This window comes from Grammomys surdaster, unplaced genomic scaffold (assembly GCF_004785775.1).
Source record: "Grammomys surdaster isolate TR1022 unplaced genomic scaffold, NIH_TR_1.0 63, whole genome shotgun sequence".
Classification (NCBI taxonomy): Eukaryota; Metazoa; Chordata; class Mammalia; order Rodentia; family Muridae; genus Grammomys; species Grammomys surdaster.
Window position 1 is genome coordinate 4828468 of NW_021604565.1, and position 19752 is coordinate 4848219.

A 19752-nucleotide genomic window follows, 5' to 3' on the forward strand; every position below is an offset into this window, starting at 1 on the left:
TAGAGCCCCAGAGTCCAGAGTGGAGGAGATTGTTCAGTGGTTAGAGCTCCAGAGTCCTAGAAACCTAGCTGTCAGGTGCTCACCTGTGACTCCAGCCTCCAAAGGTACATAGATGGGCGATCCTGAGATCACTGGCTGACACCACCCTGCCTCAGTGAATAATGTAGAACCCCTCCGCCGACCCACCCACCCACTTACATAAGTACTCACACACACATGCGCACACAGTGTAAAGGGCAGTGGATGGGGTGTGTGTCTCAGGTTTAAACACCTCTGTCTTACTCAGGGTTTCTATTCCTGCACAAACATCATGACCAAGAAGCAAGTTGTGGAGGAAAGAGATTATTCAGCTTATACTTCTACATTGCTGTTCATCACCAAAGGAAGTCAGGACTGGAACTCAAGCAGGTCAGGAAGCAGGAGCCGATGCAGAGGCCATGGAGGAATGTTACTTACTGGCTTGCTTCCTTATAGAACCCAAGACTACCAGCCCAGGGATGGCACCACCCACTATGGGCCCTCCCCACTTGATCACTAATTGAGAAAATGCCTTACAGCTGGATCTCATGGAGGCATTTCCTCACCTGAAGCTTCTTTCTCTGTGATAACTCCAGCTTGTGTCAAGTTGACACAAAACCAGCCAGTACAGCCTCTGAGTGCTTTTCTTGCCTAGTTGCTGTCCCGTTGGTAAAGGCTCTTGGATGTGCTCATGCTGATACCAGAACTATCTAGATATCACTTCTCCCCACCAGACCCACAGTCATGACTCCATCCCACTCCCAACCACCATTTTTTTTTCATTTGTAGTCTGTCGGCGATCTCACCACCTCCCTCTTCTGTTCTACCTTTCCTAAACTCCATCCTGCATGATGCTAGATCAACTTTGACTGCAAGTACTAACCGTGTTATGTTCATGGGCCTTCTGAAAGTGTTCGGCGACTCTCCTCTCCATGTAGAATAAACGAGAAGCATTGCGTTGGCACAGGGCCCAGTGGAGAGCTCTGCACCTCTCCTCTCTCTAGCGTACCTCAGCGTACCTCAGGATACCACTGCAGTAGAAATAAACTTGTCTCCACTCCTGGACTCAATCCTCCCTACCCTCACATCCCCTCGGAAGTCACTCCTCAGAGACATTTAGGCCCTGTGGCATCCACTGCTGATGCCCTTCATAGTACTTCCACTGTCAGCACTTGTCATGTGAGTTTGCCTGTCTTATTCAGCACTGCTGGTACCTGCAGCAGCATCTTTCTGGCTCATCAGCACACCCCCTTCTTCATGGTGCATATGGCTTCCTGGCACGCTTGGCCACTTATCCATAAGTCAACTTGCAGAACACTGGATTTTCCTTGAGAATTTGTTAGAAAGTAAATGTGGCAGCCTGTAATGGCTTGCCTGTCTGCCATGGATAGAGTGAGCCCAGACATACAGCATTTCTTCCTGTTTTACAGAAAATCTTCAGAGGAACTTGACATGGACAAGGTGACTGCAGCCATGGTATTGACCAGCTTGTCAACCAGCCCTTTGGTTCGAAGCCCTCCTGTGCGGCCTAATGGTGAGTCTACAGTATGGACTTTGGGAACATTCCCCTTAGCACCAAGAGCAAGGCCTCTCTCTCCTAGCAATCTCATTCCTCTCAATAAACAGTTGGTATCGAATCAGGGAATATGTGGGAAATAGGGACCTTGGGCCATCAGCATCTCCCACCTCTTCTCCCAGGATTCTTATGTGCTCACCTAGGCACAGTTATTGAATTCCATATTGAGTTTACTCTGTTTCAGGACGTATCTGTGCAGTACTTATGTGCCTTTTTCCTCGGGTAACTGGAGAAGGGTCTAACGAGCTTGTTTTCCCAGCATCATTTCCTTTTGATTGGACCAGTGAGCACACTGAAGGTTGAGTAGTTTGTAAAAGTATTACCACACACTTCATAACCAAAGAGAATTACTTAGTCTACTCACGAGCTTACTGTCTACTTATCAGATACCATCTAGAAGACCTGAATATATCAACAGAATATACATAGTGGCCATACTCCTAGAGTGCATAGTCTCCTAGGGGGAAAGTCATGGCCTCGTTAATAGCTAGCACACTGACTGAGCACTGACTTGCTATCAGTGCTGCTTGCTCTATTTCATCGTATTTCTACCAACAAGTGAAACAGATACTGTTATCACTACTTTATAGATAAGTAAGCCAAGGCATGTGTGAATTGACTTAAAAATGCCAGACCGACATTTCTAGTTCCTGTCTTCTTCATTCCAGATCTGCCTTTCTAATCACACTTTATTTAATCTGCATGATGAATTGGGAAAGCAGACAGTGGGAGATGGAGTTGGATGGATGATACTAGGCCCTTTATCATGACAGGTCCTGTATGCCTGGCTAGAAGTCTGTATTCTGAGACCATGAGAGAGCATCTAAAGTCATCCATACAGACAGTGGAAAGTTGGGATTAGGATAACAGGCAGCATACACACATGTATGTGTGTAGGTATATGCGTTTAAATACAGACATACAGATGAACATATATATATATATACATATGTACACACACACACACACAGCTTAAGCTCATGCATTGAGATGAAGTGGCCATTCTTGCTTAGTTGCCTTTGGAAACCACTTTGCCTTTCTCATCCAGGCAGCATGGTTGGAGGACTGGAGTACCCCCCAAAACATTCTAGGAATGAGTTCCAATACTTAGAGGGGAAAAGATATTTTTAAATTAATCATTATTTTTACTATACAATTCTTTTTTAAATTGAGAATATTTCTATTGTTACTTTGTACTTGTACTTAAAGATTAAAATTAAAATAAACCTTTTGATTCTTCAATTGTAAATTTTTGTTAGCTCAGCAACAAAAGTATGCCATTACTCATTTATGGTTTAAAAAAATAAAACAACTACTTACCTAGGCATGATGGCACATGCTTCTAATCTCAGCACTGAATGGACAGAGGCAGATGGGTCTCTATGAATTGATGAGGCCAGCCTGGCGTACACAGAGAGAGCCTGCCTATAAATAGATGATAGATAGAAAGATAGATAGATAGATAGATAGATAGATAGGAAGGAAGATAGATAGATAGATAGATAGATAGATAGATAGATAGATTGAGAGATGATAGATATGCTAGCCTACACAGAGACCCTGCCTCAAAATAAACAAATATATAAATAAAAACTTTTAAAAATAACTACTCAACTACTAAATTTGATGTCTCCCACTGGTTTGCAAAAGAAAGCAAAATTTTAAGCAAGGGAGGCAATTTATAACAAAGTCACTATTTTGGATAGGAATAATATCATTCTCCAGAATTATGGTATGTCAGTGAATTTGGGGACCTGTTGTGATCTTTCTCTGTGCCTGCCTGAGACGGATTGCTCTGTTAGGAGGTAGCTTTGCAAATAGATGAGAGCCCATTGTGAGAATTTCTAGTTTTCTGAGGCGGATCAGCTGCTCCAGCAGTGGCTGCACGTGTACCTTGATTGTATTGATTGCACGTGCTCCAGCAGTGTCACCTTGATTGTATTGAACAAGTGTGTGGTAGGGTGTGTAAGGAAGCCACCGGTTTTCACGCCTCGTGCTAGTTCTAGGAGGTCACTGCATCCATCCGTCTCTCCCGTCAGTCTGCAGGAAGGAAACTTTGTGATGCTAGCAAGGTGCCGGTGCCGAATGAGCACTCCGTTCCAGCAAACACTTGACACCATGAAGTGGCAGCTTCTGTAGCACTTCAGCTCCAACCTTAAGTGACTTCTACTCAACTTTTTCCTTGATGTAGTTGAGGAATTTTCTGGAAATTTATAATTGATTAGGTAAGGGTCATGATTCCCCACAAATGCTGGTCTGCTAGTCACCTTTGCTGCATTAGTAATTACACAGACATTAATAGTATTTTAATTAATAGTATTTTAATAGTATTTTGGGATTTTCCTCCTCCCTCTCATAATTAGTTTTAGTATATTCACAAGACACATAAATATGGAAGAGAAACTATCCAGGAAGAAAGTAGAATTTATATAAATGCTAATTAAGTCTGGGCATCTTGAAAGATGAAGTAAATCCACAGTGACCAAAGGCCCCCTGTTCTGACGTTAATAGGGAGAAATCTCTGCATCAGACTCCCTACAGTTGAGTTGGACACCAGTCTAGAAAGTAGGCATTGCCAATAAAGTCTGATGCCATCCAGCTCAGCCACAGAGATAAGAGGGTGCCCACAGTGGAGGACCTACATGCTCTGCAAAACCAAGGGCCACTGACAGACCAGGTTCTGGCCTTGGCCAGCCAGGGTCATTTACTAGGTAGAGAGCAGGCAGATGAACTTCTTGTGCCAGTGTCAAATGGGGATACTCCTTACCCTGTGTGACAGGTGTAACAGTGCTTGAAACTACAGATGTGCTCCCCAAGGCATGGGGGGTGGGAGAGTGGAACTCAGGGCATATAAGCAGGAATGGGGACTGATAAGTGTAAAAGAGGAGACTAGTAATTGGGGGGGCAGAGGGAAGGGGGGATTAGAGTGAGGGGTCATGACCCTGATATATGGAAATGCCATCACAAAGCCCTGTATCATATACAGTGACTTTGAAAATGAAGTTTGAAGGGCTATCAAAGCGGTCAGAATGTAAGACCCTAATATTTGTTTTAATCAGCAGTGGGAGCTTGCTTTAGATGCCTATCTAGAAATTTCCATTTTTCACAGATTCTTCCTCTGATTTCTTATGCGTATAGCCCAAGAACCATAGTCATATGAGTAATGCCATTTTGAAACAGTAGAATTGGAATGGGGAGGTGCAGGGTGGAGGCTTGGTGGCCAGAGTGTGTGGGAAGCTACCACGGGCAATGTCCCACTCAGAAGCACTGCAGCCAGCAGACCAGAAGCCCCGCAGTTGGTGAACAAGAAGTACCGATTGTTTTCTTGTTCCCGTACAATCTCCACCAGTTCCAAGGACAGTAGAACACTCACTGAGAGCACAGACAGTCGTGTCGCTGTGTGGCTGGAACAGATGCTTAGAAATAACCGTGGGACTGCGGTGGGTAAGAACTTAGTGTGGGGGTGAAGTTAGAACCCCTTTCCCAGAGTTTCTCACTTGCTGTCCCCTGTGCTCACAGAGGGTCTCAGCGGGTCCTGGAAGGAAGGAGCACCATCCAGCAGCAGCAGCAGCGGCTACTGGAGCTGGAGCGCTCCGAGTGACCAGTCCAACCCATCCACACCCTCTCCACCACTGTCCGCTGACAGCTTCAAGCCCTTCCGTAGCCCCGCACTGCCGGACGATGGCATTGATGAGGCAGAGGCCAGCAACCTGCTCTTCGATGAGCCCATTCCCAGGAAGAGAAAGGTAGGTGGGTGGTGCACCGTGTTCTGTACCCAAGGTCCTGGTGCACAGTCTCACCCCATGCCTGGCTTAGTGGTCTCAGACATTGCAGATTTCCCCAGTTAAAGACAAAGATGACTGAAGCCTCCATGTCTGTGTCCCATCTGGCATGTATGCCCCATCTGTGTATACACTGTGTATACACTTACCTTTTTTGGAAGCTGAAATACTGGACTAAGGCTTTCTGTGGGTACATGCTCTTAAAATACAGTATTTTTTTTTCCTTAATGGAAAACTTTATTTTTTTTTACCCGATTTTTTTTTTCTCAAATCGTAATTCATTCGCACAGGGGTTATAAACACAGAAAGGCAGGATGTGGGGAAGGGAATGACACTGGAGTGTGGGTGCTCAGGGGGAATACAGATATCTTCAGAACTGGGTATCAGCTAGGTGAAGGTTCAGGGGACAAGTCACTATGACTCTGCCTATGACTCGCTTGTCCTTATCTAAGTTGGTATTGTCTGCCAAGGCTACCTATTTACAAGGTCTATGACTACTCAGGCTTGTAAATTTCCACAAAAGCTGCCTGTTGACATTAGCTTATAGCCATCTGTTTCAATGTTTTTCCACTGAGACCCAAGACTTGGTGTTAGTATACATGTGTGACAGGCCTATTGCTGATTTTAGGCCTATGGCTGATTTTAGGCCTACAGTGTGTAAGCAGGGCTGCCCCTGACATCTCCTCCCTTCTCTAAGTATAGAAGGGCTGTGGCAATTCTAAACTTGCGAATGCGGGGATAGAGGCCTGACCTCCAGTATTTGAAGGGGACCTTGTAATGGCTCCGGTCCCCCTGTCGTTGTCCAATGAGGCATGTGGGCCATACCCATCCCGATGTCTTTTTCCTGGAGAGGGGATACTTTTGACATCAACCCTTAAGCAGTCAGGCTTGTCCCTCAGGGAACCCAGATAGATAATTTAGATATTTTTATCTTTTATTGATATTCCCCTGCAGTGCTTAGCCTCGCAGCCTAAGCAAGAATTCAGATCGCCTGTCAGAGCGGGTTCTGGGTGGCCCCTCTCTGCTTGGTCTAGGGGCAGAAGTCCCCCCTTTTAGGTTAGGTGGAGATGGGTTTTGAAAACACCATGTATAAAGTAACAACTTCATCTTGAGTCTCGTGGTCCTCCATAGCTAACTTATGATAATGTATCTGAGTAGGTTTTGCTACCAAATTATTTATCTGTTGTATCACAGAGTTAGTCCTCCTATTTGAGGGCCAGGGACCAGCAGAAAAAAGCAAAAAGAACCCAAATAATGGTCCCAAGATGGAAGGAAATAGGGTTGACAACCTTGGAGAGGCTGCAAACCAATTCTTGTACCAGCATTCATCTGTCTCTTTCTCTCTCTGATTTTTCTTAGGGCCTTCACTACCTGTTTCATGCTCTCTTTAACCCTCCTTGTCTTGTCTAAAAATACAGTATGTTTTTTCTTTTCTGCTTCTGTTAGCCCCAAAGGATTTGTTCATCTTTATATAACTAGATAGGAAAGAAACATAAAAGTTGACACGTAAACATTTCTACTTCCGTTCCAAGGATTATGTTTACAAAACAAAAATGTAAGGAAGAGCTAGGTAGACTAATCTGATAGATGTTCGCTCAGCAGATTGATTGACGATGTGTGTATTCATCCTGCAGCAGAGCTCTGTGGAGATTCAGGTCCCAGGATACATCTGCTCCTTGCCCTGCAGGGCGCCAGAGCCTCCATCCAAACCCACAGCCTTTCCTTCCCTCCAGGAATTGTTCATTTATTATCGCCAAATTCTGGCTTTTGACTTTTTAACATACATTTATTTGTTTGTTTGTTTGTTTGTTTGTTTGTTTTTAAGCTGTGTGTTGTGTGTCTGGTTGTGTGTACAGAGGTTAAACAGCAGTTTGTCGGAGCTCTTCTCTCTTTCACCATGTGGGCTCACTTGGGACTTGAACTCAGATTTGGCAACAAGCACCTTTACCCACTTAAGCCATCCTAGCTGACCCGTCACCCTGTTTTATAGAAGCATTTTTATTTCATAGACTGCATCGCTGCTACTAATCTACAAAACGTTTTAGCATTGTTTGAAAGTTATGTGAAATGGTGATTTTTTTATGCTGGTTTTTAAATTTTATCTGGGTGTCATCATTCTTGAATGTGACTCATAAACAAGGCAAACTCCAGCCTTGAGAATGCAGGCAACCGTGTCCTTCCCTGAATGAGTTTGGAGAGGAAAGCAGAGAGGCGGCGTTGGTCCAGCATGCTCTCTGCCTCCCTCAGCACCACTCAGAGTGTGCAGCAGAGAGCAGTACCATGGCTCTGTCTGGGTATGCCTCAAGGATAGGTCATCTTTACCAGAAAGGAGGGCCTTTGTGCAGCATCCTGTCTTCCAGAAGCAGTCCATTTTATGGAAGGGCACTCTGTGAGATACTGGGACTCTTTCAATGAGACAAGGAGAGCCAGCATGTGGACCGTGCACAGCTGCAGACAGGATGGACAGCCATATGGAACTGAACTCTTGCTTAGCCTGCCATTCCCAGGATATCTGAGCGAGCCGTCCTGACTCGTGAGTGTGGCCAGATCTCACAGGACAGGGGCCCTCCCGTGCTTCCAGAGTACATTAATGAAGTCATCAATCACCTATCAGAGATAAGTTTAGATGTGGTATAGAACCAAAAGGCATGTTCTTACCTGGTTAGGCTACATTGGTCTGGCTCGGGTAGGCAGCCTACATACTTCAGCAAAATTAGCAAACAGTTGCATCACCAGAGCATCACTGTGGGGGCTTCACTACAGCATGGGTAAGGTTGGCACTCAAGCATGTGGACTGAAGTTCAGCTTGTGATAACCCTTTGAAGATGGACATGGTAGTGTATGTGTGCAGTCCGGTGCTTCTATGATGGAGACAGGAGAATCTCCAAAACCTCCCAGGCTGGCTGCTCTGGAGAACACAGCAACTGACAAGAGGCCCTGATGTCTCAAACATGATGGAAGGCAAGGACCGACACCCAGGGTGTCCTCTCACCTCCAGAGGTACATCATGGTGCATACACACTCTTGAGCGCTCGTGCACGCACGCATGCACGCACGCACACATACGGCACTTATTTGAAGACCATAGGCTTCCTTCACAGAATGCTACATGTAGACACGGATGGGTCAGTTAGAACTGGGTGTTTTCTTCTCTAGACTCAGCCTTCCCCACAGTGATGAGGGACTGATGGCCACCATGTTGTGTGGCCTTGGCCTTTTGTATTTAAAATTACTTTGAGTAGTTAAAAAAAATAGCAAGAAAATAGGACAGCCGCTATTCACCTGTTGTTTACTCAGTGAACTAACATCTATTGGCACCATCAGGTAAAACTCGGAACACCCTGGAAGCAGGGGGCAAGAACTGCTTCATTCATTGAGAGCTGGGTGGGCACAGGCTGATGTGTGAAGGGGCTGGAGTCAAAAGCTGTCTTCAGATGTTGCGGGATATAGTTATTTTACATTTCAAACCAAGTCTCAAACGGTCTCTACAGAATTCATTGAAGTATTTGCAATGCCACTTCTGTCTCAGTGTCTCAGACTCTTTCTTTATGAGCTGAATGGCTCCCACCAAAGAGGGCTGTTCTGTCATCAACACAGTGGTGACTTAAAAGTATACATCGGCATTTGCACGTGCACCCATGGAGTGGGCTTCAAGAAATGTACATCTTGGATATCAAAGAAATCTCAGAATTTTCCATTAAAGATGGGAACTCCAGCTGTATACACTGACAGCCACTCTGGCATCACTATCTAGGAGAAAGGAAAAAGGAATAATCCGTAGCTTGTCTGTGTTTGGCAGGGAAATGTAACAAGGATGCACTTTAGTAACCTGTGTCTGTTAGGTCTAAATGTCCATAATCGTGAGGGATGAGAACTGACTACCAAGTGTCAAAGTTACAAACCTAAGAAATACCTAATTTGTCTGGACAGTCTTTTCTTATTGATGGAACGTCCTAAGATTATCTTAATTTCCTGCCTGTTCTTTTAGATCCTACTGTCCATATCCAGTGGAGGTTGTTTGAGGACCAGATTCTTCCAGATTGACTCCTAGGCTGTGAGTCACTCTGTCGAGAGGTGAGAGGGAGAGAGGATGCACTGAATGTGTGGTCAGTGTTGCCCGCCCTCGCTGAGGTTTTTATCTCAGCTGTGTACTGACACGTGAGTGGGTCCTGGACTGTGGTCCACCACTCAGAATGTTTGGAAGTACCGGATCCCTGTCAAACGATCCACGTTCCATTCACGTTGTTCCCGCCTTTGCACCGATGCTCTAAGACCCTCCAACTGTCACCTTCTTTTTTTAAACCTGGTAATGTGTATATCACACCTTGAGGGACAGTTGTGAAGTTGTTCCACGTGCGAGAGCATGGCACTGTTTTAACAGACATCCGTTCCACAGGCTGTAAACACAGAAGAAGCAAGCACTCACTGCACGTAGGTATGGTTCATGCTTACGGACACCGTCTGCTCTTCCTGACCCACAGACACTCAAGTAAGGAAGTTCAAAGTGTGAGGTGCTTTGCCCAGAAACATGTCATCTCTTACTGAGAAGTATTTTCTGATAGTCACTATATTTACATGTTTGGCACAGTCGATCAGATGCTTTCAAACTCAGCCTCTCACTTAATCGTACCCACAGTTTTCGGTACAACCTGAGTCCCACTCTGCAGAAGCAGCTGATTAAATTTATATGGATTGCCCAAGGTTCTTTATGTTATGACAGAAGTACAATGAGCTTAGCATAAATAATATAGGATACTTGTGAAGCAAAATGAGTAATAGAATCCACTGATCCCTCAGCCCACAGAGGAGAATGGCGTGTGGGCAGCATAGTCACCAACCACTAGTGGACACTGCATGGCCCAGTGGGAGCGAGTGTCGAGTACCTATTCCTCAGCCACAGCCTTGAAATGTGAGCGAGGTTGTCCTGGCTCTGCAAGTCAGTTGGCCAGCTTTGGGAGGGCAGAGTCTAACCTCTGGTTTCTAGTAGATTGATTCCCATTACTTGAGAAGGTGCAGTTCCTGTCATGACCACAAGGTGATGCAATGACCCAAAGTATGGGCACTCTGGTACTCTCAGGAGAAAACCAGTTCTGTAGAAGGCTAAAAGTTAGCTACCAATTCCACAAGACCTTCTGGAAAATCCAAAGTGCTAATAAGTAAGAAAAAGGCCAGATTCATGGTTCTGTCATATCTAGATGTGATGGTCTGTATATTCTGAAGTTGGGGTGTCCCCTCTGGCATGTCAGCCTGCTGTCTGAAAAATACAAAAGGAGGTACCATCCTGATGGGGCTGTTGTGTGGATGACATGTAAAGGGGGAAGAACAGTAGCAGGCCTCCACTGTGCTGGGCTTTGCTTCACCCTTGGATGCTGAGTGGGTTGGGAGCTTCGGAATCCTGGGCTCAGAGACAGGCCACGAGCTCCATTCTGGTTCTGTATTGATAGATCAGTGCCAAATGGCTCAGGGTGACTGTGAGCCCCTCAATTACCCAGTGCACCTTTGGGGTTAATGTGAGAAACTCCCTGCAGTAAATACAGTGAGTTTGGGTTGCTTTGGCAGACATTGGGAGTACGCTAGGAAACCTGACTCAGGAGTCTGTATTCTAGACCAGCAGCAGCAGCCCAGAGGCACTTATAAAGCCTGGTTCCCATCACTTTCATTTGGTTTATAGGTGTGGCGACCATGGGTTTTACTCGAGGGTGGAGGGAGCTGACTCCAAGCAGGAAGCTGTGAGCTAACACAGGAGCGTTGGTAGCTATGTGGTCATAAACCACAAGTTACCCATTTGTTGTACTCTGCATTTTTTTTTATCTTTGGGAGTGATACCTATCCTCCAAAACTCGCAGATCTACAAACCACATGAGTATGGTGTGTTGTTTTTAACAAAATCCCAGTTGTTCCGTTTTACCAATGAAGATGTGGGAGCCAGATGCTACAGATGCTGGGGCTAAAGCCTGCTAGCTCAGAGAGGTAGAGAAAGTACCAACTGAGCTTTCTCCTTAGCAGACCTCCCAAAAGGACGCTCTCCAGACCCCTCACACTGAATGCCTCTCACTTCTACTCCCTGTGTGTCTGCCTTGCAGGAGTCCTCTTGACTCTCTCTTACTCACTATGGGTTGTTTGTTTGTTAATAATCATATGTTCACCTGTCAAATGCATCTTGACCTATGGTTGATTTTTTTTAATCTTGTTTACAGTATTCAAGCAGAAAGTTCCTGGATTACAAGTGTGTGTTAGGGCTGAGCTGTACCACAACTAGAAACAGTGTATTCCAATAAATAAGACAGTCTCGGGGTCCACAGTGTGATCACATATCCTGCAACAGTGGTACCTATCTGCACTGTGAACTCTGCAGCATTCATCCTTAATCTACTTACTAGGAGCAGGACGGTCTCCCAATGAGGACAGTGACAAGGGCATCAACCCTGGTGATTGAGGGGCTCACAGTCACCCTGAGTCACTCAGCACTGATGGATCAATGCAGGATCAGGATGGAGACAAGCATCCAAGGGCAGAAGCACAGCACAGCACAGCACAGCACAGCACAGCACAGCACAGCACAGCGGCTCTTCATCTTTTCATCTGTATGCATTCACTGGGATGACACATCAGGAAGAGCAGCAAGCAATTAACCGGGGAGAGAACAAATACAGATAAGAGCCCTGGGCTCCCAGGGTCCAGGGTGGGCCATGTGGTCCCTAGGCTGAGGGTGCTGGGGCTCCAAGGATCTCAGACATCATCTACAGTTGCCCTGACCATTCCACGTTCTAGAACCATCCAGTCGCACCTAGGAGTGAACAGGACGAAACGTACTTCTAGAATCCATGGATTAAGAAAATAAATGACTAGGGATTCCTATTAGCTCAGGAACCCTCAGGCCACACATTTGCCTCTATCCTGGACAGGCCACCAGCAGTAAAGTCCTATCACCGCAGTGCCAGCCCTGGTAGGACTTAGGGGAAGCAGAAGGATGCAGTGTTCATACTGGATACCAAGTTCTGGCAGCAGGAATGCTCACTCATTGCTTGTGGAAATGCAAAATGGTGTAAGTACTTTGAAAAATAATTTGGCAGTTTCTTACAAAGTTAAATATACACTAACCATACGACCCAGCAACTCTACTGTTGCATATGTATTTACTTAAGAGATAAGAAAACTCATGTCCACAAAAAGACTCAGACAAATGTTCATCAAAGCTTTATTCATTATAACTCCAAACCGGAAACAACGCAGTGTCCGCCAGCAGGCACATGAAAAAGGAGAGTATGGCATATTCATATAGTAGAATACCACAGTACCAGAAAAGAGGAAAAGCTACCCAACCACAGAGCAGCGAGTTAATGTCAAGATCATCGTGATGTGGGGAATGAAGCCACAGAAGAACACATTCTGTGTGTGCTGTGCACATGGAGATCTTGATTAATCTTTGTTTTTAAGACAGCCTTACTTCAAGACCAAGCTAGCCTTGAACTCACTATGTAGCCAAGGATGGCGTTGACTGACTTCACCTGCCTCCCATGTGTGCCTGTGTGTTTCTACAATGATGGGGATCAAGCCCAGGGCCCTTGGTACATGCTAGCAAGCATTACCAACTGAGCCCCATCCTTTTAATTTACTCATAACTGCCTCGGCAGCAAGCCATCCGTGTAGGTGGCCTTACCTAATCTGTGCTTGGCGTGTTTGAATTGATTCACGTTGCATTTATATCATACACCTACTAATTTCATTTAATCTGTTCGTTTTACAAATAAAGGGGCAATGGAAGCTCATAAACATAAGATCACATATATAAAGCTGCTTTCTCGATTAAGAATGTAGCTGTAAGCTCTACAAGGTAGCATCTATAGCTCTTGTCCCTTGATAAGGATCTTAATGAACCTGCTGACCGGAGACACCAAGACATGGTGAGAGGCACTTGACCGGCCGGCCGCCTTTGCACAGGGACCTGATCCACAGTTGAGAAATTTGGACACGAAGTGTCTTCCCGCTACTGCAGTATACACACATATATCCACATACTGTAATACCTCACAGTCACCACATTGAATAGTAATACATCCCTGAGGGTCTCCAGTGCATCAAAAAGAATGAAACGAAACAACCAATGTGATACTCTAGGCTGTAACCGTGGGCCTTTCTATGTCTGCCGCATGGAGGCTTATATTTATTTACGATTCTTTTGGCCTTAGTTTAGGCTTGCTTTCCAACTAACTCTCACATTACTTCGGTTATACTATTTTATGTCTGCCACGTGGCTGGTTACCCCTCCTCAACTTCAGTCCAACTTCCTCTAAGTCTGGGTAGGGAATCTCCCATGCCTTCTCTCCCAGAGTCCTCTCTGTCTGGAAGTCCCACCTTACTATTCTGCCTTTTGCCATAGGCCATAGGCTTTTCATTGTAACTAATCAGAGAAGGTGCCTTAGACAGGCAATGGAGGACAGAGACGCATCTTCACACAGTGTCCAAAGCAATCGCTCCCACATACTGTGCTACTACCGTGCCTCAGTGGTGCTGTTACTTCTAGACCTTTAGTTCAGTGTAACCCTAAGCATGTCATATCCTACTGAAGAGTCAAGCCATGCCCTTCAGCAAATGGGAGAGCTACCTCTGCCAGTCGCCTGTTAGTCCTGTGCATCCGTCTGGGCTTTATCAGAAAGAAGACGCTCCTTATATCCCAAGTATGAAAGCATTTTAAAATAGCACTGTGGCTGGGTGTGGTGTTCACGCCCGTAATCCCAGCACAGGCTGGGGAGGGGTACATAGGCAGACAGGTCTCTGTGAGATCTTGGTGTACACAGTTTTAGGACAGGGAGAGCTGCACAGTGAGACCCTGTCTTGGAGGTAAAAAAGAGGGTTGTGAGTCAGGAAGTCAGGAGTTGGGGCACAGGCCTGTGGTTCCAGCTCTCAGTAAACTGAGGCAGGAGGATCTTAAGGTCAAGATAGCAAAGTACTAACTCAAAAAGGGAAAAAAAACAGTTGAGAGCTGAGGTCAGAGGGTGTTACGAGTTGCCCCGGGCATTTAGTCTTCAAGCCAGCTGTAGGATAAAGAGTCCACAAAATTTCTGTTCAACCCACAGCACCAAGCAGATAAGCGAAGTGCTCACCAGGAAGCATCTACATACCTCACGTGGGACAGTTTTCACATTCCGAGTTTGCAATGGTCTGGAGTGCCTGACCCTCCTGGAGGGGTTGTAATCTTAGCTGAGGCAGAGAGGTGGGAGTTCCCCCTCACAGGGGCCTCCTTGACCCTTTCTCTGTCCTTCAGCTGCTCCTCGTGAAGAGGGTCTGTCTGTGAGCCTTCAGGTCAGCTGATGTGACTTTGATGTTCAACAAAAGCGCTTTCGACTGGGGCTGAATTTTCAGCTGTTGCCCATGCCCTTGCGGGCAGCACATCTGTTGGAGCCCTGAGGAGGGGCCAAAGTTGAGCACACGTGGGCCGTTCACACTTGGCCACTGTGACTTGGCCAGGCGCTTTGCTTGGTTTGGCTTCCTCCAGACGGCTTGGACCACGAAGCAGTTTAGGCATTGTTTATTGAGCTATTTTTTCCTCTGCCTGTGGCCTGCTTTGCTCTGGCAGAGCAGCAAGTAGCCTGTTTGTGGACAGAGGGTTGATTTCATCTGGATATAGTTGAATATATTGAAAAGAATTGAACTACCAGTAAGTGGCTCTGGGCTTGAGGGAAGCGGACCTGTGGCTTGCATACAGCAAAACTGCTCAAGCCCGTTGAAGCTGAGACAATCCTTCTCTCATGTTTGCTTTTCTCCAGAGTTAGGTATTGACTATTAGTCAAGTCAGGTTTGCTTTGGCTGGCAGGATCTCACTACGTCGTCTTGCCTGGCCTGGAACTGCCTGTATGGACCAGCCTGGCTTCAGACTCACAGAGATTCACACACCTCTACCTTCTGAGTGGTGGGAATAAGGGAGTGTTCCAGATTGCCCAGACCAGACATAATTTTTAAAAGTTAAAAATAGGTAGTGATGGATCTTCAATGCCAGAGAAAACCAAGAAACATACCAGAAAAAAAAAACTACAAATAGGAGATTTTTTAAATTTAAGAATTAACATAAAATATAATTTTCCCAGTTTTTTGATTGGTTGGGGTTTGTTTGTTTGTGACAAGGTCTCTCTACATAGCCCTAGCTATCCTGGGGTCACTGTGTAGACCAGGCTGGCCTCTTGAGTGCTGTGATTAAAGACCCAGTATTTGCTTTTAATTTATAAACGTTTAGTATTTTAAAAACTTACAAATAACTAAAAACATCACATTATCACTTATTCTTTCCCACAAAAAATATTACTCATGTTCTTTGATAACCTCTGTTTCTTTTTCATTGTTCAAGTTCTTGCAGAGGCCATGTTCACTCAGATATCCTTAGAGTTTAGTCTTACAAAGGAAGTAAGCAAGCATGGTGGGAGAACCCAGGATCTAATCATCTGGCAAGCCCACCCCCTTATCTCCACAGCACGAGGAAGCACATGGCCAAAGGGACTCTGAGAACCTGGGAATCACCAGAGCTCTAGAAGAAATGGCAACTTTGGAAGAAAATTATAACCACACACAGGTGTGGCCAGGAGAAAGGGAGCCAGGGGAAGCAGGGTTTTCTCCAGCCTTCTGAATCCTGCCGTTACCACATTGGCCACATCCAACCAGACACCCATGAGCAGGAAGCCATTGACTCTACACTTGGCCTCCTGTGGACACTGAGAAGGATAGAGGACAGAAATGAACGACCAGCAGAGTCAAACAGGGCAGATTAGGAATTCTTAGGCTGTGGGAGCCTATGGAGCCAATGAGGTCACCCGCTCAGTCCCGCAAAAGAAAGTTAACTTGAGAAAAAAAAAAAGAAGAAGAAGAAGAAGGTACTGGGCCAGAGAGGTGACTGCAGTTATGAGTACTCAGTGCTCTTGCAGAGGAGACCTGGCTTCTGTTCTAAGCACCAGAATCAGAGGGCACAGCTACAATTAGTTCGGCTGCAGGAGATCCAGTGCATTCTTCCAGCTTCACTGCACACCTGCACAACCATAGTGCACGCACAGACACGTCACCTGCACAACCATAGTGCACACACAGACAAGGAAGCCCACATGGATAAAGAAGACAAATTTTCAAAAAGAAATTAAAGAATAAAAAATAAATTATAGCTTCATTTTTAGCATACTCTGTGTATGGATGGTGTCCGATGCTTTTTAGCATACTCAGTGTATATGGATGAAGTCAACTACGTTTTGGCACACTCAGTGTATATGGATGGTGTCTTGCTGTGATAAAACATCATAAAGCAGCTTACTGGGCTCAGGGTTCCAGAGAGTTGGGTCCATGATAGTGAAACAAAGGCAGGAGCCAGAAGCTGCAAGTTCACATTTTCAACCATGGCATGAAACAGAGAGAGCACACTTAGAATGGCACCAGGCTTTGAAGACTCAAAAAATCCCCGCAGTGACATACTTCCTCCACTGGGGCCATACCTCCTGTTTTAGGTAGGGTTTTACTGCTGTGTACAGGCACCATGACCAAGGCAACTCTTTTTTTTTCTTTTTATTTGTTTACTAATATTAATATTATTTATTAATTACTTACATCCCAAATGTTGCCTCCTCTCAGTCCCCCCTTCCAGAGTTCTTCCCCATTTCCCTCCCCTTCACCTCTGAGAAGGTGCCCCTGGGTACCCCTCCTCTCTGAGATATCACATCTCTACAGGATTAGAAAAGCATTCTCTCCTACTGACAAGGCAACTCATAAGAACATTTAATTGGGGCTGGCATACAGGTTCAGAGGTTCAGTGCATTATCATCAAGGCAGAAACATGGCAGCATCCAGGCAGACATGGTGCAGGAGGAGCTGAGAGTTCTACATCTTGATCAGAAGGCAGTTAGGAGAAGACTGAGTGTTCTGCACTGGGCAGAGCTTCAGAGCCCACCCCTACAGTGATGCACCTCCTCCAAAAAGGCCACACCTCCTAATAGTGCCACTTTCCATGGGCCAAACATTTAAGCCACCACATCTCCTAACAGCTCTGTCAAGTGAGGAACCAAGTATTCGAACACCTGAACCTATGGGGGACATTTGCACTCTTACTGCCACAGGGATTAATTTAACTAATCTCCATTACTAACCTAAAGATTGGTATGATGGGTATGTTTTTGCATGCATATTACAGTTTGAATATGAAGCTCTTATCCCCCCCACACACACACACACAAAGTTTATGTGTGAAGGCTTGGTCTGCTGCTGGTAGTCATTCAGAAGTCTTTTTTTTCCTGTTTTTCTTTATAAATAATCCATTGAGTCTAATTAGCTTTGCCCAAATTTGCATGGGTGTGGGCCATCTACTCTAGTGTGGTTGCACCAACCAGAAGCCACGGACTGAAGAAAACAGGCTCTCCCGCTTCTCCGGCTGCCAGCAGCTAGCAGTAGCTTCTTTGCTAGAGGTAGGATCCCATTTATGTTACAATGTTGACTGGCTTGATCCTGTGCAAGTGTTATACAGCAACCTCATGGCTGTGCGTGCAGTGGTGTTACCATGTCCAGAAGACATTGTTTAGCCTCGTACATCCTCTCCCCCTCCCACCTCAGAGATGGTCCCTGAGCGTCACAGGGGAGGAGGGCTCTAATATAGATGCCTGACTTTTGGCTGAGCACAGCACAGACACTTGGACCCATTATCAGTTTCTGTATTAACCTCCATCAGCTGATAAGGCCTGAGAGCTACAGTAGGCAAATGCTTTCATATAGTATAACCAAAAGACACAGTACTTTGATACTTATGTGCTAAGGAATGAGAAAAGGGAAATGTTGTTTTATGTATGTTTCTATAAGAGCATAAAGCTTTCTATGTACTGTAAAGCACTGCAATTTATAACATACAGTACTCTTCAAATCTGGATGCAGGTGTTCAGGAGTGTTGGCATTGGGTGGCGTGACAGCATGTGCAGTTCAGTGTGTGTGTGTGTGTGTGTGTGTGTTGTGGTATAGTGTGTAGTGTGTGTATGTGTGGGGTTTGTGTGTGTGTGTATGTATGTGTAGTGTGGGTGTGTGTGGTGTGAGTTTGTGGTGTGTGTGACCTGTATGTATGTGTGCTATATGTGTGGTGTGTATGTATATGTGAGAGTATATATGTGTGTGTGTGGTGTGTGTGTGGCATATGTATGTGTGTGATGTGTATGTATGTATGCTATGTGTGTGGTGTGTATATATGGTATGTGTATGTATGTGGTGTATGTGTGTGTGATGTGTATGTATTTATGGTGTGTATGTGTGTGATGTGTATGTGTGTATGTGTGTGTGGTGTATTTGTGTGTGTGGTATGTATGTGTATTTGTGTGTGTGTGTGTGTGTGTGTGGTGTTTGTGTATGTTGACAACAAAGCCTACTGTAAAGTCAGGCAATACATCATGAGTAAAGGATCCCAGAAACACCACAGAATTACTGTGCTTTTATATTGAATTAATCGTGGTCATTGTGTGTTTGCTGGGTCAAACTGTTTGCTGGGCTGAGAAGGTTGTGCAGTTGGTGAAGTGCTTAAAAAGACTTTAGCTCAGTCTCCCAGATGAGACTAAATGTGTAAACAATGTATAAAAGCTAGGCTCAACCACATAGACTTGTAACCGCAGTGCTGAGGTGGATCCAAGCAGCTCCTGGGGCTTGCTGGCTGACCAGCCTAGTCTTCGTGGAAAGTTCTAAGTACTGAGAGACCGTGCATCAAAAGATAAGGCGAGTGATGCCTGGGAAACAGCACCCAAGGTTGTCTTCTGTCCTCTACTCACATCCCCTCCTGTGCACACACCCATGTCCCCTCACACAGTCACACAGCCACACAAAGAGAAAGCTGTTACTATGGCTGAGTTATTCCAAATTGAGTTATCTTGCATGTTGCATGACTGCAGCAAAAGGCTATAAATTAATCGAGGTGTTTTAATGTTACGAGACTAGTCTACAGGCTGTAGATATAGCTGAGCAGGTAAAAACACTTGCCTATCTGAGCCTGAAGACCAGAGTTTGATTCCCAGGACCCACGTGGTAAAACAAGACATCTGTCCTGACCTCACATGTAAAACATGCCATGGGTACAACCTCTGTCTCAATCACTGTTCTGTTGCTGTGAAGAGACAACTCTTTTTTTTTGTTTGTTTGTTTTTGGTTTTTCGAGACAGGGTTTCTCTGTGTAGCCCTGGCTGTCCTGGAACTCACTCTGTAGACCAGGCTGGCCTCGAACTCAGAAATCCACCTGCCTCTGCCTCCCAAGTGCTGGGATTTAAGGTGTGCGCCACTACCGCCCGGCCAAGAGACAACTCTTATAAGAGAAGGCGTTTGATTGGGGGCTTGCTTAGTGTCAGAGGTTATTTTATTATCATCATTGCAGAGAGAATGGCAGCA

At 45.4% G+C, this 19752-nt stretch overlaps 1 protein-coding gene across 1 annotated transcript in view; it reads left to right on the plus strand.

The window, feature by feature from the left end:
• Positions 1–19752, plus strand: part of Znf704 (zinc finger protein 704) — a 121507-nt gene that overhangs the window by 88129 nt on the left and 13626 nt on the right. Inside the window, exons 2-3 of the mRNA XM_028767240.1 lie at positions 1449–1552; positions 5114–5340. Of these exons, the coding sequence (XP_028623073.1) occupies positions 1449–1552; positions 5114–5340 (331 nt within the window). The remainder of the gene's footprint in view (positions 1–1448; positions 1553–5113; positions 5341–19752) is intronic.